Source organism: Diabrotica virgifera, chromosome 1 (genome assembly GCF_917563875.1).
Source record: "Diabrotica virgifera virgifera chromosome 1, PGI_DIABVI_V3a".
Lineage (NCBI taxonomy): Eukaryota > Metazoa > Arthropoda > Insecta > Coleoptera > Chrysomelidae > Diabrotica > Diabrotica virgifera.
In genome coordinates, this window is record NC_065443.1 from 85,739,382 (window position 1) to 85,759,251 (window position 19,870).

The following is a 19,870-nucleotide window of genomic DNA, read 5'->3' on the forward strand; positions in this document are numbered from 1 at the left end:
GAGTTTAGAAGCATGGAAGATGATAATGAATGTCAGAACATCACAAAAAGGTGGGCACACAATTAAGAGTATATCTGATGCCGAGTGGGAGCAACATTTTAAGAAATTATTAGTAGAAAAACGACCACAATATATAACAAGAATACAGGAAAAAGAGAATGGTATACAGAGAGAACACGAAATAGGACTAGATAAAAGCAAAATGGAAGAAGCTATTAAAACTATTAAATCCCGGAAAGCACCCGGGGCTGGAGGAATTAATACTGATTAATAAAATATGGACCAACCAAACTATGGGATACGCTTACAAAACTTTTCGAAAGATGTCTAAATGGAGAAAAAGTACCAGATGAATGGCTAACATCACATATTACTCCCATACATAAGAAGGGACCTAAAAATAACCCCAAAAACTATAGGGGAATCGCAGTCATCAGCACCATTGGAAGATTATACTCCAGGATATTCAGAAAAAAAATAGAACAAGAAATTCAAGGAAAGCAAGCTGAAGAACAAGCTGGTTTTCTTGCGGGACATTCAACGGTAGACAATCTCTTCACTTAAAAAATAGCACTAGAAAAAAGAATACAGAGAAATCAGGAAACCCACTTCGGTCTTATCGACCTAGAAAAAGCCTATGATAGTGTCCCCATAATAGAACTATGGAAGTCAATGAAAGACATCGGCATCGATGGAAAACTCATACAAGCAACTAAAATGTTATATTATGAGACCACTAATACCAGAATCAAAAACGGCAAAAATTTCACTGAGGCATTTAATACTTCAAAAGGACTCCGAAAAGGAGGTTGTATATCTCCTACTCTCTTTAAAATATACCTTGACCAATCCTTACAGAGGTGGACAAAAGCAGTAAATCCGATGGGACTGAAAGTGGGACACGACTCACTATTTACATTATACTTTGCGGACGACCAAGTTGTTATAGCCTAAGATCAAGATGACCTAAGCTATATGATACGGAAGCTAAATTAACATTACTAACAGGCAGGATTAGTAATAAATATGGACAAGTCAGAATACTTCATAGTGGGAAACGAAGACATTGAAAACCTACCATTGGAACAAGGACATATTGTTGGTGTGAAAGAATGCAAATATTTGGGAGCTATATTTAACAATCGAGGAAATAGTGAAGATGAAATACAACATAGGATCAATAAAGGTAGAAGCATCACTAGATCCCTCAATTCAATTTTATGGACAAAGATATCAGGAAGAAAACAAAGAGAAGAATACATGAAAGTATAATGAAGAGCGCTACAATCTACGGTGGAGAAGTTTGGGACATAAGTGCAAGAAATAAAAAGAAGCTACTTAGTACAGAAATGGACTTATTGAGGAGAAGTTGTCAGGTTTCGAGATTAGAACATGTAAGAAATGAAACAATTAGATAACATATGAAGGTGGAAAAAACTATAATAGACGATATTGAAAAGAGACAGCTGACATGGTTCGGTCATGTTAAAAGAATGAATGAGACTCCCTGGCCGAGAAAAATATTAGGGTGGGTCCCACCGGAGAGAAGAAAAAGAGGACGACCACGGAGAAGCTGGAGGGACAATATTCAGTAGGCAATGGATTCGAGACAATTAGATGAAGATATGTGTTACGATAGAAAAAATTGGAAGCTGGGTATGGAGAGGCGGCGACAGCCGTAGAAATCCATTATATGTATATTAGAAGTTTGTGTGATTTGATTTTTGAGAGACCTACCATGATTTCTGTAATTTCCGATTTTTCTATTGGTCACAAGGTGATAAAACATTTCCAATTGCCTGCTTATGGGAGTGGAGTTGAAGCAGTGTCCGTAATTCATAACTGTTCGCTGGGAGGCAGTTTCTACTGCTGTTCGTTATTAAAAGGATCCCAAAGTCTGAAGTCAAGTGTATCCGCTAAGAGAGTGAACTGACATTATAAGTCACGTGGTAATCTCTCGCGAGTTGAGGGACGATATTATGTGTATGCTTTATGTGTCGTTTACAGAAACAAGAGATTATTTTTTAAAGTTTTGCTATTAATTCTCTATTAGTTTATAGATACATTATTAGAAATTGGCTGTAAGTACTCTACAAGAATAAAAAACCGCTAAACGCCTTAAAAATGAGTGGCGCATACAATATTCCAGCTACAAAAGATCTGATATGAATATTACGTGGCGCAAAAACGTATTTTCATTTTGATGCAAAACAAAATTCTAATTTTATTTTAAAATATTTTTCCATAATATTTGCTAAATTTGAAGTACATGCGCCACAAAAGAGTAACTTTGATACAGTTACAGAATTTTGAAATTATTTTGTGGCGCGATTACGCGAAAAATCTTTTAAAATAAAACTAGAATTTTGTTTTGCATCAAAATAAAAATACATTTTCGCGCCACGTAGTATTCATATCAGATCTTTTGTAGTTGGAATATTGCATGCGCCACTCATTTTTACGGCGTTTAGCGGTTTTTTATTCTTGTATCAGGAGTTTTTCAAAGTTATTTATAAATTAAATGTATGAAGTTAAATGCAAAGTTTTATAATGCAAGCTTTATAAATGGTCATCTTTGTTGCATGATCTCTCAAATGATCTGGTGTCCATCGAATGTACACTAGATTTTTTTTTCGAAATAGATTGAATAAAATATTGAGATGGCCGGTAAATGAAGTCTGATTGCCCGTTGCCAGATCAAATTTAGCGTCGTAACCACTACAACTACATAAACCATTTCAGGAATGATCGTTAATTGGATTATACTTTTATAGCTTAATAACTTCTAAACGGCTTAACCGATTTTGATCAGTGAACATGAGTTTGAAACGTATTGATCAGTAGTATCTGATAGATCTAAGGTCAAGTATGATAACTGAAGCTATTACAGAAATTATTGAGCTTGAGAAACCGTTTTTCCCATAGGAAATAGATTTGATCATATTTTTGAAGCCTATAACTTAAAATTAGAATTTTATCGGTCATGAGGTATACACCGTTAGATTCCTCTAGAGTCCTTCTACAAACGCTCAGTTATTGGTGCAATTTGTAGGTTGAAATTTTGAGTAATTGTCGAAAAACCAAAATTTCCAAAGATCAGTTCTTCAGTTTTTCGGCTATACTAAGCCGTGTGTATATCTGAGCTTGACGGCTTAAACACCGTTTGCAAGTTTAACTCAACGCTATTGATTTGATGTTTTTGTAGTTCTCCTATCTCTTCTTGATCCGAAGATATATACCTCCAAAAATATGCCGTTTTGTACCTACCAAGTCCTATAGCTGGCTTACGGGTGGTCAAAAGCCACAAACTACACCGGTTCTGAATCGGCCCTGACCCCCTCTTCAAAACAGAAAAAAAATTCAAATCGGTTTAACTTTTCCACACACATACATACATAATACATACACATAATATCCACAAAAATTTTCCCTTTTTTAAATAAAAATTGAGTCATGTTTCTGAGCTCGGTAACTTTTCAATGGTATAACGATTTTCAAAATTAACCATGCGTTGGAAAGGTAATGATCAGTACTATCAAAAGTCGTAAAGGCTGGACTTAAATTATTGAAGTTTTTGGGAGTTTTGGGGACGAGAAGGAAAAACAGACCTTAAATGGGAATGGCCGTAAAATCCACATCCTTAGACCAAAATGGATGGTTGGCATATGAATGGGTGAGTCTTTTGCTAAACTTTAAGATGGGAGTTGGCCCAATTTTCAATTAAGTCAGATTTAGAAAATCGACAATTTCGTGTATATATAGTGTCGCATGTAGGGGGGTTTGGGTGTGCGCCACTGGCGAGAACTGCCGTTCTATGGTAATATAGTAGAAAATGTTTTGTTATAATACACAAATATAGTTTAAATATAGAAAAACACGAATATGTTAGATATGGTTAACTTGCGTCTAGTTTAGGGCAGTGAACATAATCCAAGATATATAGTGACGAGCGCACTAATAACCGGCAAAATAACGCAAAAGATGGAAAACATATTAAGTTGTGAGATAAAAAGAGATGAACCTATTCTGCGTTCCGCAGTCACTTTGCAGTGTGGGCAGTATATCGCAATATAAAACTTATAGAACCTTGCATCTCAAGGGTTGCCGGTTTTAAGCAGACGAACTTAATGTCCGTCTAAATAGAATATTCCAGAAGTTCAAAACATCTTGATTTGAAAATCTGTGGGTTTTATTATTTTTAAATAATTCATAGATAGGTACTATGAAAGATATTTATACGATATTAAAGATATATCATTTGAATATTAATTATAATTAGCCTGTGATTAATATTATATTTAATAGTTATTTATGATATAAATGTTAAAAGTACAATTTTAAGGCACGCATGTGAAAGTTTGCAGAATGAGCGAAGCGAATTCTGCAATTCACACGAGGGCCTTAAAAATGTACTTTTTAACACGTGTACTTTGTACGAACTTTGTAAGAAGTTATACTTCTATTATATGATTTCCACGAAATAAATATACTTTCAACAGGTTAATTGTATTTAAAGATTAAACTAATTTCTACTTACTACTTTCCAAAAATTTTTATTAAAACAATACTAAAAATAAAAAAGTTAGATAACACACGGATTCGAACTTCTCGATCTCCGGTCGAACGCGCTACCACCGAGCTAAACTCCCTTTGCTTTGACAGCTTATAAGATTTCTCATACATACTGACAAATTTAATAGACCAAGTGAGGTATAAAAATACTTTAAAATTAATTTAATATAAATATTAATATCTCTTGGCAGTACTGTTCTTCATAAGAGTCTGTACTGAAAGGTGACCGTGGAACGCAGTATAGTAGAGGTATTAAATTTAGCGATGGTAACCTATTAATTGACATTATTGATTGTTATACACCTTTAGACGTATCGTACGAGTTTGGCAACTACCACTGTCACAGTGATAGTTTTTTTGTTGACATACTGCTCTGATACGTCTAAAGGTGGTAAACAATCAACATAATGCCAATTTGTTTATTACTATCGCTAAATTTAACACCTCTACTAGTTTTATTTCTTTTATCTCACAATTTAATATGTTTTCCATCGTTTGCGTTATTTTGCCGGTTATTAGCGCGCTCATCACTGTATTTGACGTTCAATGTAAGCTTTACATATCCTCAATATTGTCGTATCGTCAATTATTTCATACTCTCACATTAAATGCCAATTATTCTGCTAATGTATAATTCAAAGGTGAATTGACAAAAATAATTTAGAACATTAGTTGCATTTAAAGTTCCTACAACAAAATAATTTATTGATGCTGTTTTATACAAATTCAGTGGCGTAACTAGTCTGACCTGCGCCACAATGCAAGTATTCCTCGTGCGCCCCTATTCCCAGACTAATCCCCCCCACCCAACCTCCTACGAAACTAACGATATTGCTCCGTACTTTCAGGGGATACTATTTCAGTACACACGACATTGTACAAGCAATATCCAATCAGACAGCAATTATTCCAAGAAATTTAACCCGGGAGTAGTCGCGCTCACTTCTGTAACGTGAATAGTCGCGTGTTAGATTCTATCTCACAATACGAATTTAAATACGGATTTACAACAAATTTTTGTTTTATAGTATTTTTATTTACTTGTTAAGTTAGAAATATTATTTCGAACAATTATTTAAGCTAATTGGCTCTCCTCATAGCCATACATTCCACAAAAAGAAGAAGAAGAAGAAAAAAAAAATAAAAAAAATCCTGCGTATTACTACACCCTTCCTCGAGGCACTTACGAAATTTTTTCAAAATTGAAAATTTTTTCATCAAGTTATCGCGGAAAAGGATAAAATGTGAGATTCTATCTAACGGCGCGACTACTCGCGGGATAACAGCAATTTTAAAGTTAATTATTAAAAAACATTATAATTCAAAATTTAATTGAAAGTAAAATTAAGGGGAGATCCTAGGATAAAAGTACGAAATTCACATACTTTTTTGTTAATTTCTAAAGTAAAAAGAACTGTACCAATTGTTTTGAAAATTTGCATGAGCATTTATTATAAAAATAAGTACATGTAAAATAATTGTGCATGTAAAATAAGTACATGCTGCAGTAATCAAGGGCGGATCCAGCGAGGGGACCATGGGGCCATGGCCCCCTCCGAGAATTTAAAAACCATAAATGTAAATGTAAATATTTGCAGACTGAGCTAGACAAATAAAAATACTTTAATAACGATAAGTTTTGAATGTCTTTATGGCACTCAAAACTGTGTGAAAAGTGCCTTAAAACACACCACTTTCACCCCAATTTTTAAAAAATTTCGCCCATACCCCGGTATCTCTCCCAAAAAAAGTTCATGGCCCCTCCCGAAAATCTGTCCTGGATTCGCCCTTGGCAGTAATTGGGAATAATAGAGACCCTGAAACATGAAATTTCAAAGTTATCATTGAAATATAAGTTATTTTATATACCATCAAGCCATCAACTATAGGGGTATTTGTGGCCAGCCACAGTTGCTCGTCTGTGATGCAACGTCCACGCCACATAAGAACCCACGGTCAATCATCGGAAACTATTTTAGTGGATCCACAGAGTGCCCGGCCACAGTCGACCGTGTGTTATGGAGCTAACGGAACAAAATACCACGAATACTTTTTTACATTATTTATTTTCGGGAAGCTACAGGGAGTTTTGCTTCAACATATTTTTTTTGCTTAAGTTTTTCCAGAATATCAGTTTTTTACGCCCCCCTAAGGCCTGCGCCCCAATGCACCGCATTGGTTGCATTGGCGTTAGTTACGCCACTGTACAAATTCAAAAATTGTAGCTTCTCATAACAAAAAATATAATTTCGTAAAAGTCTATATTTATATTTTAAACATTCATATGGCTACACTGTGACGTACTTTGTCATTTTATCAATTTTTTTCTTTGATCTAACCTATTTTTGTACGTAGAGAAACGAAAGACTTACACTCCACTATTTCTCCACGTAAGTAAATAATCAATAGCGACACAAGAACCATGATAATGCATTTTAAAAAAATAAACGTAATTATAATGTATGAATGTATGTACAACTGTCCCCCATGGTTACAATTTACGCCACCATGAGAATCGCTGTCGAAATGTCATATCCTCTCCATGTCAACCCTCTCTGAGGAGAGTGAAACAACCACAAATTCACTGTTACAGTTTTATCTTTTCAATATCCTGCTACAATATAAATCTAATCACAGAGCTGAAATTTTCTTAATTTGAAAGTGTATGGTGGCCAGTGAAGTGTTTTAAGGGATATATCATTTTAACAGGGTTACTTTTTAATATTTTTATTCTATTCAGTACTTATATTTACTAATATAAAAATAAATGCATATAATAATTGTAAAGATAATAATGAATATACCTAAGGCACATTCCGAATTTGTGTTATTCATTTTATTTTTTTTTTATTATTTTGATACCATCTTACCATTCTAACGTTCTTCTGGTCCTACCCACATCTATTCTCTCTCGTGGTCTGTAGTTAACTACTTGTTTGACCAATCTGTCTACGGTCAATCTTTCAAAGTGTTCTCTCCATTTTAAATTTTTTTTAAAATTTATTCTGTCGTTAATTGAGGAGCTTTTCAATTCAGCTTTTATGTCGTCATCTCTTATGTAATCCCAGAGAGCAACCTGTTGTTCTTGTAAACAATTTTTTTTCGGCAGATTGTATACGTTAACTATCTTATTTTCGAAGTGTCCAAGTAATAGATATACCAAATTAATGTTAATTCTTTTATATGACTTTCCCTAAAATGCGTAACGCTAAGTCTGTATGCAATGTTTAACACAAATAGTGATTATTTGAAACAATTTTATTATTTCTAAATTGGACTAGAAATATTATAGTCGAGGAAATGAAGCATTTTGGCTCGCAATTTTTTCGTCCAGCATGGATTTACTTGAAATTTTCACAGAAGGTAGGAAACAGTCCAAGGATCATTTTCTATATCATGCCGCTGTAAGCTAAAACCTTGGGGGTGGTTGCCACCTCATCACGGGGGCGGGAATTGTGATGGTGGGAATGTTTTTTACATTTTTTTCTTAGAATTACTTATTACATCGATTTACATGGTTAAAAAGTAATAAAAAATTCCCGCCCCCGTGATGGGGTGGCAACCACCCCCAAGGTTTTAGCGTACAGCGGCATGATATAGAAAATGATCCTTGGACTATTCCCTACCTTCTATGAAAATTTCAAGTAAATCCATGTTGGACGAAAAAATTGCGAGCCAAAATGCTTCATTTCCTGGACTATAATATTTCTAGTCCAATTTAGAAATACAGTAGACTCGCGATTATCCGAGACTCGATCATCCGAGCCCCTCGGTTAACCGAGGCAAAAGTCATAACTGGTGAGTTACAATTTTCAACCTTGGCGCAACATCGGCGCCTGAATATCAAAAAGAGGAATAAAGCTTATGCAAAATCAAAGACTTTTTTAAACAGTAATATTGATAAGGTAAATGTTTTTATCTTTTATAGACAGTACTGTATTAATTTTGTCATTAAAATATCCACAGTTATGATTATTTACGTGTTTTTCTATCAATATAACCAATCTCAGTGTTAACCGAGTTTTTCCGTATCCGAGGCAGTCACGGTCCCAGTTACCTCGGATAATCGCGAGTCTACTGTAATAAAATTGTTTAAAATAATCACTATTTGTATTGCATACAGACTTAGCGTTGCGCATTTTAGGAAAGTCACATAAAAGAATTATCATTAATTTGGTATATTATCTATTCTTGGACACTTCGAAAATAAGAGAGTTAACGTACACAATCTGCCGAAAATTTTTCTTCGTAAAACTAATATTTTTCGAGTTATTCGCGCTTGAAAGTAATAGTTTTTCGATGAAAAAATCGACTTTTAGACGGTTTTTGAGAATACCTCGAAAAATATGCATTTAGTCAAAAAACTGTGGATATCAAAATTGTATCTTTTAGTAACACAAACCAAATTATTTTTCTGTTATATCTTTAAGACCAATACAAACCGAGATACGGCATGTTAAAAGTTAGCTTTTTTCGTCAAATGCATAATTTGAAATATTCAAAGTAGAATAACGGAAAAACTTTGCATTTTTCGAGGAAAACTTAATTAATATTTTTTCAATTATACAGTTATGCCTTTTAAAAAATAATAATTAAAGGTTTCTAGCCTGAAAATTAAGCAACTTATGATCAAAAAAAAGGTCGGTTTCTCTATGAAAAAATTAGTGAAAACAACCCCCTAACTACCCGCCTAATTAAAAATTGGTCTTCACTTTTCTGTAATTCATTTTATATTTATATTATCAATACACTCAAGAAGTTTGACCTATTTAAAAGGGCTAATTTTAGAAAAATTGGAGTTTAAAAAAAATAATTTTTTTGGAATTTCCCATTTTTTACCTTTTACTTCAAAATATCTCCGAAAATACTGGAGATACGAAAAAAATGATAAACTATTAATCGTAGATTTTTTATTAACTAAAATTCACTTGTGCATATATTTTCATTACAGTGAACAGTTAGCGAGATAGAGCTATTTAAAACCTCTATTTACGAGCAAACACCCCCTTATTCGAGCCCTTTAAACCCACCCTAATTAAAAACTAAGGGATCTTACGGAATTTAGCTTACACAGTCTTATAACTCTTCAAAACCTCTACAAAGTCGTTTTGTGAAAAAACTTTTTATCGCTAAAAATGAAGGAGCTATGTTTATAAAACGAATTTTTTTTTCGAAAAATTCGGATAGTCCGCTTATGGATAATTTTCAATGTATGTATAATACCACAGAAAAGGTTCGTATACTGGAAGATGACTTAAAAACTATTTGTATTTGTATTTGTACATATTTGTAAATTCGTATTTTTGTGGAAATGTTTTTGTAATTCTTTAATTCTACTTTTTTCTGTATAATCTATTAAAATATCTACCTGTAAAAACTGTAATGTTATTAAGGGTGGTTTTTAAGGGTTAAAATATCATGACATCCTAAAGTATAAAACAATCATTATTTAACCAATCAAAACCAAATTTTACCCATATTAAAGTTTACAATGTTTTTAGATAATTTTTGACAGTAAGGGGTAGTTTACACCCCTAAAAATAATCAACGCCCTTAAGCATGATATAGAATATGAAGTAAAGGGTGAGATGATCCTAATCCCAAATTATTATGTAAATCGACGCAAGCCGAAATTATTCTTTTAGGATAAGTAAATTTTTTATATATAGCTCCAACAAGGGAGGTTTTAAGGGTTGAAATATTATGATAGTATATCTTAAAGAATTAAACAATCATTATGTAACTAAGTAGAATCAAATGTTGACAATATTAAAGTTTAAAATGTTATTTTATAATTTTTTACAATTAGGGGTAATTTTCACCTTTAAAAATCCAAACGTACAACGGCTCAATATAGAAAATGAACTAGAGGGTGTAATGAGACTAATTCCAAATTTTTGTACAAATCGATGCTGGGCGAAAAAATTGCGAGGTTTTGCCATTTTTTCAGCTTCATTTCCTCGACTATTATTGTTTACAGGAATTACAAAATTATACTATTTTGATATTCTTTCTATACTGGTATTTGTACAAATTCCTTTTTGTGATTTCAGTTTAAAAATATCTCGATCAGTTTATGTTATCGCCTGATAACCCAACTACGAAACTCTAATAAAAAATATATTAAGCTATCCTCTAAGGCCACATCTTATTTTAATAATACCTGAGATAAATTGCTGTAAATCTCTGGTAAACATGAGTTTGAAGTTTAATAGAGCTTGAGCTTCTACACACCCTTTGTGGCTACCAACGTAGTCATATTGCAAAGGTCAATTTCTGCTGCGTTTTTGATGTAGCATGATGGACTTATTTATTATTGTTATCCTAAATTTTAACAACCCCGAGAAAGTGCTATTAATAACACACAATTTTAAATTTTTTTATTTTTGTTTTTGGAGAAATGTTAATTTTTATTTTTTCATTTTGTCTTTGAAATTTTATTCTTAATTTATAATTTTTAAAATGTGCAGTAAATTTAGCTATAAATAATAAACAAAACAAATTTAGAAGCTACTTTACTAATTTAATATTAGTGACTTGTGTTGCTGCTTTATAGTGTTTACCCATGTCGGTAATATCGACACCCCCATCGAACAAGGTTGTAACTCAAGTTACATCATTTTCAGATTTCAACACAGGCGAATTCAGCAAAAAATTACGTACACGTCAATATAAACGACATAGTTTAATTTTCAATAGTTTAGCTAATACTCCATTGAAAAAAAGAATGTGTGTGTACTTTGTACGCACGTAAGAAGTTATACTTATATTATATGATTATAAACGAAATTAATATACTTTTTATTTATATTTTATTTAAATATTAAATTAATTTATACTTACTACTTCTCAAACATTTTTATTAAAACAGTGCCAAAAACTAAAATAATAAAAAAATAAAACACACACAAACACATTAAAAATGCCACAAATGATTTCTGAACATTAATTGTCGGAAAAATTTTTAACTAAATAAGTATTTTCTGAAAATAAAATTATATAATAAATATACTTACAATCATAAAATGTATAAAAAAAATAAAAAAATAAAAGTTTCTATTGGGATTCGAACCAACTTACCACGCGGCTGGTATTTGCGTTGTATTGGGATTCCCTCGCATTAAAACTTCGCCACAGAGACAGCTTGTCATTACGTGCGAAGATCGTCTAACTAAACAGATTAACCTTTTGACATTTTTAACTTATGTAAATCAAATTATTTTGATTTTGAACTGAAATGATTTAGAATTGAAAAAATACAACAAAACATAGAGTAAGAAGAATCAAATTATGTAAATAAAAGTATTACCTACTACTTATGTATTTTTGTAGGTTCAAGGTAGGTATCGGAGCCCGTATAACGACTAATAAATTTCGCAATCACTTGCGTCGTGCAAAGTGGCTATGTTCAAATATCATAACAAAATTTGATCAACTATTTATAAAACACTTACCAGTGAAAGATTCTTTAGCTTTGAATAAGCGAGATCTGCGGCACTCATACTAGGCACAGTTTGATGAGCTTTCACATTGGCATGCAACAATCATCTCTTCTATGTAAATAAGTCCAAAAATATAATATGAAAACTATTTAAAAAGGCAGTATAACCATTAACTAACTTTTGTTTGTTGTTTCTCTTCCTACAAATTTTAAAACGCAACAAGCATACATTATAACCAAACACAGTCCCGCAGCTGTGCCACAGCTGCCATATTGGATAATTTTTGTCATGTCATTTGAACATCCAATCAGAACAAAGTTATAATGCGCATGCGCCCGGTCGCTAGGTTTTCCCATATAAAATTTCACCGTCATTACGCCCGTAAAGAAGTATAACTTCAAAAAGTTGTATTTTAACTTACGCGTGATAAAACTTAGGCTCGAAAGTTGGCTAGAAATAACCAATAAATTATCACAAACACAATTTGGATTTCGAAAAAATCATTCTACTGTGGAAGCAGTGAGCAATTTGGTAACAGATATAAATTTAGCGTTTACGAAAAATTCTTCAGTAATAGCTCTTTTATTAGATGTTGAAGCAGCATACGACAACGTTAATTTAAATATACTATATAACAAAATGATACAAATAGGTCTGCCAGAATATTTCTGCCAAAAAATAATAAAATTGTATGACTGTAGAAAAATTTATATATCGGTAAATAATAACACATTTGGCCCAATAGTAGCGATGGGTGGTTTACCTCAAGGAGGAATATTAAGCCCTTTTTTATATTTAATTTACATTTCTGATATAGAAAAAAATTTAAACTCAACAAAAATTTTAAAATTTGCAGATGATATAGTTATTTATCAAGAAAACTTTAAAATAGAAAATGCAGTCAAATCCATTGAAGAAGGAGACAAACATATTAAAATATAGAGTGAATTACATGGACTAAATATACCTGATTCCAAAACCAAATTATGTATTTTTACAAGAAAACGAAAAGAAATACCTAATCACATCTTAATAAACAATATCTCCTATCCAGCACAAAGTTATGTTAAATATTTGGGTATTACTCTGGATAGACAGCTTCTCTGGAAAGAACATATAGATCATATAGTTAAAAAACACAAAGAGGAATAAACCTTCTTCGATTCTTATCACATTTACGTTGGGGAGCAGATCCAAATATTGCTTTGTTGTTATTTAAAAATAATATAAGAGCTATATTCGAATACGGGTCAATATTATACAGTGACGCATCACAGTGTCATTTAAATAAAATACAAAAAATCATTAATAAATCCCTTAGATTGTGTATAGGAGCCCTATGAAGTACACCGATAAATAATCCACAAGTTGAATGCTGTGAAATGCCGATGGATATAAGACGAAAAAAACTTGGCATCAGCATTTTAGTTAGATTGTATGAAAAAAAGGCAAATTTAATTTCCAAAATACATCAACTGTTTTTAGCAGACTTGGCAGAAAAATATTGGATAAAAAAGAAAACTCTAAATATAGTAGATTTATATTCAAAAATGACAATATATGATAAACAACTTTATAAATATGACATAAACCCAAATTATAATATTGACTTTAATACTATGGAACAAGTTCAGGTATACTTTTTAAGGGACTATAGCAATTTGCCTCTATTTTTAAGAAAATTAGTGTTTATCTCCGACAGTTCACAAATGTTCAAAGATTGTTGTATGGTATATACAGATGCATCAAAAAATATTGAAGGTGTGGGGTGTGCCTATTGGGATAGCAGTAATAAAATTAGTAAAATGTTCAAACTAAATTCTATTATGAGTATATACATAGCTGAATTAATAGCGATAATGGAAGCACTAAAATATTTATCTAATATAAATCATTCAAAGTTTATAATTTATAGTGACAGTAAAAGTTCTCTAAGTAAAATTAGTGTTATAAATCCTAAATCAAAAGTGAACTACATTGAATTATATATAATAAATAAAATTAAAGAACTTTAGCAACAAGGAAAGTCTGTTAAGTTAGCATTGGTTAAAAGCCACTGTGGAATAACTGGAAATGAAATGGTAGATGAATTGGCTAAAAAAGCGGTGACAAAAGGAGTACTAACACATTCTCTTTGTACGTCTGGAGAAATTTAATTAGATTTAGTCAAGGAGCTTAAGAAAGAATGGAAAGAAAGGTATATTGAACAGAACATAAATACAGGAAACCACTACAGATCAATCAGGAACTATATAACAGATAAACCTTGATTTTCTAAAATGGAGTCGACAAAGGATATGACAAGAACCATATTATGCAGAATGAGATTTAACTTACACCATAATATATATTTAATAGCCCTCAATGTATTTGTGGTCAGTTTGGTAACCTACAACACAAAATTTTGACCTGTTCTCTTATTTCTAATAAAGTTAATATGTTTTTAAATTCACTGTATTCTTTGACTGATGTCCACCATCCCATTAATTTAAATTATTTATTAACACTAGAAAATATTGAGTTGGTATACCGACTATTGTATAAACATATTTTAGATATTAAACTTAAATTGTAATTGTAAAATATAGAGTAAGTATTTTTTGTAAATTGTTATATATTAAAAGAAAAAAGAAATGAAAAAAAATATAAAAAAATATATATAAAAAATAATATAAAAAACAATAATAGAAAAAAATATATATAATAAAAAAAAATATGTAAATAAAAATGAATGACGAACTTGGACAGTCCATAGTAAAAAGCTTTCGAATTAAGTAGAGGGCTAAAGAAGAATGTTGCAGTTTTTGCTGTGTAACTCTGAGAATATCATTTAGAAAAAAAAATATAATATAAAAAATTATTAAAAAAAAATACAAAAATAATTATTTATTAGTAGAATTGTTTATTAGAGTTTAATATTAGTATTAGTTTAAGGATAAGATACGAAAAAATGACTAATAAAATAAAAAATAGTAAAATAATTGGCGAATGGATTTAGTGTCCGCAGTCATATAAACCCAAATAAACAACAACTTACACGTGCCATTTTAGCGCGAAAAAGGCAGTAACAGTGGATACTCCCTATGTAAAATATTTACGTTCTTTATACTTGACGATTAACAAGGTTTTTAAATGAGTTACAACTTTGTTGCACGTATGTTTAATTTATAACATAGTCAAACGTATGGTGCATCTCATAAATCAAATTATCGAAATAAAAGTAAAAACGGATTTACGGAATGTTTTTCCTTTTTGATAGTTGCGGTGGACAAAACTAAGTATCGAATAGTGTTTGCTACGTACTTCTATGTAGTGAAAAAGTTTAATATTAACATTACACATGTATTTTAAAAACAGCACATTCACAAAACGAGGGTGATTCAATGCATGCCCTAGAAAAAGGGAAAAGCATTGAGTCGCATATGCTCCACACCAGTGGATAAACATGATATGATACGCCAAAGCATCAGGCAAGCCTAAATCCGTAATTGAAATAAATCAGAAGCAAATTCTAAATTTTAACCCATTTAAGGACACCCATGTCAATTTTGAAGTAGAAATTAATAGTAAAAGAGTAAAGTAATAAAGTAAAATGGTTTAAAATTAAATATTTACAGATACGCAATAAAAATGCGAAATATCTGAGATATTTTATATAATGATTTTTTCATAGTGATAGAATATTATTGTTATTGTAAAATTTAGAATTTCTAATTAAAACTTTGTAAACTGTGAGTTGTTATTTTGTTTAAATATACATACCATAAAAACTAATTTTCTCCCAGCTATCTTGCAAATAACTCAAAACATGCAACCTTTTAATAGCTAAATGGGAAAAATAATTAACACGGATAGTGTAAAATGGTTGTTACGCGAGTTACAACCTTTTTCTACGAATACTTATGAATGTTTATTCTCAAGGTTGTATCTCAATCAAACTCAAGATTCTCAATAGCTAATAAAATTACAAAGCATATATCTCACAGTAATCCCTTATTATGTTATAAATATCATATCACATTAGTGTAAAAGGGTTTAATTATTTCGCTACAAATTTTTAAAATTTCATGTTTTCGTTTTTTGCCTCTCCTGTAAAATCGCTAAAAATGAGTTACAACCTTGTTCGATGGGGGTGTCGATATAGTACCTACATTTAGTATTTATCCAATCAAATCTTCTTGTATTATGCATTTACTTTAAATAAAACAAGAATAAACTGATTTTTACTTCGGAAATTCCATCTCTGTGGTACTTTTAAGATACCAGGACACATATAAATCTTGCTTGAATGCGGTGGTTTTATCAAAAGAGTTTACTAACCTGAATTATATTATTTGCATAAGCCTCTCCCCTCTCCCAAGAACCAAGCAACACATTGAACTCCTCCTCGACGCCTAAAATCAATTATATATTAAAATAAAATACGGTTGATTGCTCGAATATATGAATTTAGAAATAAAAAGTAGATATCCAGCCCTGTTATTTCTTAAATCTTGCCCAAGTACACTCTTGCTTTCAAAGCATCATCAGGAGCATTTCGTCACAAAGGAAGATATCCCAGAATGTCGTAGATATTTGCTTAAAATTAACGATACAAATAACAAATATGGCATATAGGGCAGTCAATGAGGGTATTTGGCTCCGAATTCTATCCTACTACATCGATTTATTTGATATTTTTACAGTAAGTAGGTAATAGCTCAATAAACAAAGTCTACCCTATATAATATTGCGCTTTGTCTTGGGGTGGTTCTCACCCCTTCAAGAGGGTGGAGAATTTTTTGGTCAAAATATCCACGGAAGTGGCTAGAGAACCTAATTCTGAGAAAAAACTGTACTGTATTTTTTTTTTGAATTTTAACTCGATACTTTTTGAGTTATCTGTGGTTGAAAATGGGCCATTTTCGTTGAAACATGACCCCATTCCTAACGGCTTTTTGCGAAATCCTTAAAAACTGTACATCTAACTAAAAAACGATATTAAACATTTTTGTAGTTAATAAAAAAATAAAGATATTGGTTCCTTGGTTCCAAAAATGATGACTTATTTATTTTAAGAAAAAACGAGAAGTATATCAACAAGTATATCAATCATAACAACAAACTACAGAATAGACTGCTTCAAGCTATTTAACTTTAAGACAATTGAACAAATGCAAATAGATAATGTTAATCGATTACCTTCGAACAATACAAACAATACTCAAACAATAACATCTGAGTATTCTAGTAACTTAAAACTCACTGGTTAACAAATATGGTAATAAAAGACCTGGTTTGTCGCAGAAAAAATAGTTTATCACAGTAATACTCGTAAAGCACTGCGATGTAGTAAAGCATAAATTTGTCAAAGTAAAGAACGAATGCTTGAAAAATCCATCCTATTTACCAAATCTGCGATCCCAGTCCTTTATCTGTTTCCAAACTTTAATAAATGTCTAGGTGGAAACCGTTTTTCATCAACCGTTTTACTACAGCTCTAGATGAGTATTTCAAAGGTGTTCTCGAGAACTACGCATTTATGCATGGAATGCTTAAATTCGAGAATCCCTGGAAATAGCTTATTGAACTTAATGAGGAATATACCGAAGAAGAAAATCATAAATTTGTTTTTTAAATTTTTTTAACCTTAAACTCGTTTCTTTATTATCGCCCTGCTAACTTTTTATTATGTACAGGATGTTTATTAAATATTTCTTAGTGGAACTAGTTCTATTTCTTCCGTAGAACTTAATAATTTTTGGAAAGCTTGTTTCACAGATACAGGGTGCGAAAAATTGTTGATAAAACCAAGGAATTATTTATGTATACTGCGTATAAACTCGGGACTTAAAAAACTATGTTCATTTTCATATTTGATTTGTAAGAGCGCCTACCTTTGGATCGAAAGGTCCGAATGGTCGTGAGTTCGAATCTCACCAGGGTCAGAGATTTTTCGTTTATTATAATTTAATAAATGAAAATAGTTACTGTCCTTGTGGGATCGGTACTCACCGGAGGGACCGCAGACGTCTCTTTGCAAAGACAATGACGTCGACTTTGCAAAGTAACAAGACACTTACTCAACACACACACTACACATTACTCCCCTGAGTTAGTGATAAGTTATAGTCTAAAAAATTATTATGAAATTGACTGGTGAGTTGGTTGTGAAAACCAGTGCCAATAAAACACAAAACACACACACATATTTGATTTTTTCGTGAACGGATTAACGGATTCCGCTAATTTTTTTTTATTATTTTAGATTTTTTTAGTCTTTCCAGATATGTGCAAAGGTTTACTTAAATTTCTTTTTTTACTTATACCGGGTGGAAGAAAAAAATGTTTTTCTTATGTTAAGTTTGAGACACCCTGTAGGGAGGACGAGGTACACAAAATATGAGTATACAGTGGAACCATATTGTAGTCTTATATTTTGAACATTTTTTTTAAATGTCCTTGATGTCTTTAGAAACAAAAACAATATACGGTTTTGTAGTTTAACATGTGTTTTAACGGAAACAAAAGTTTGAGACACCCTGTAGGGAGGAAAATGTACAAAGGATGGTATCCATCGATATCGTGTTGTAGTCTCATACTTTGTGAACATTTTATTTTCTAAATGTCTCTGATATCTTTAATGTCAGAGATCCTAGACGGTTTTTCTCTTTAATATGTGTTTTAACTGACGACATGCGATGATTAGGCCTTGTCTAATCATACCACTAGGATGAAATTATTTCCTATATCTAGTATGAAAAAAACAGAGTGTTCAAAAAAATTATCTGTGTAATGTACCTCTTGCTATTTAAAGAGCCTCCACCTAGATACCAAATACATACTTACTATCAAGGAAATTACACTCCAAAACATCACAGAGTCTCCATTAAACAATCTCGTCTCTCTTAGGTTACGCTGTGCATACCAGTTACCTGGTCGACAAATACCTCTTATGAGTGTCGCTAAGAACTGTTTATGTTAGGTTCCTTTCTGTTTTTACAGTTCTGCTAACTGTTATGTTTTATTGTTAATTTAGTTTTGTTTCAATAGAAACACATGTTAAAGAGTAAAATCAGCTATTTCCTTTATTTCTAAAGATATCAGGGACATTGAAAAAACAAAATGTTCACAAATCATAAGACTACAATACAATTTCGATGTATACTGACAATTGTAGCTCATTCTCCCTACAGGGTGTCTCAAACATAACATAAGATAAACATTTCTTTTCTTCCACCCGGTATAAATACAAAATAGAAGTTTGAGTAAACCTTTACACATTTCTGAAAAGACTAAAGAAAAATCTAAAAGAATAAAAAAACTAGCGGAATCCGTTAATCTGTTCACGAAAAAATCAACTATGAAAATGAACATAATTTCTTATATCCCTAACTTATGCCTCGCAGTGTAGCTAAAATAAAATTATGCTGTAGAACAGTGGTTCCCAACCTTTTATGTCTGGCGACCCACCTTCTGATGCTTTTTCATATTCGCGACCCATCCCTCACCCAATATGATAATATAATGTACGCTACTCAGCTATCGTAAGAGCCACGCGGCGACCCACCGGTTGGGAAACGCTGCTGTAGAACACTTTACTTACAGTTGAGTCCGCGAGTCTTTACCCGTGCGTCATTAATAGGGCTTTTCATCGACTGTCATTTGTTTCGAGCTTCTGTCATGTGTCACATAATATTAATATATCTACGCCATACGTCTTTGGTTTGTACCATTGGTATATATCAATAACGTATGACGTAGATATATTAATATTATGTGACACATGACAGAAGCTCGAAACAAATGACTGTGAATGAAAAGCCCTATACTTGGCGAGATAAAACACATACTTTTTATCTAGCATCATTCTCTTC

At 31.8% G+C, this 19,870-nt stretch overlaps 1 protein-coding gene across 1 annotated transcript in view; it reads right to left on the reverse strand.

The window, feature by feature from the left end:
- LOC114331529 (putative glucosylceramidase 3) overlaps nucleotides 1–19,870 on the reverse strand; it is a 164,308-nt gene that overhangs the window by 34,972 nt on the left and 109,466 nt on the right. Inside the window, exon 8 of the mRNA XM_028281122.2 lies at nucleotides 16,335–16,408. Coding sequence (XP_028136923.1) covers nucleotides 16,335–16,408 — 74 coding nt within the window. The remainder of the gene's footprint in view (nucleotides 1–16,334; nucleotides 16,409–19,870) is intronic.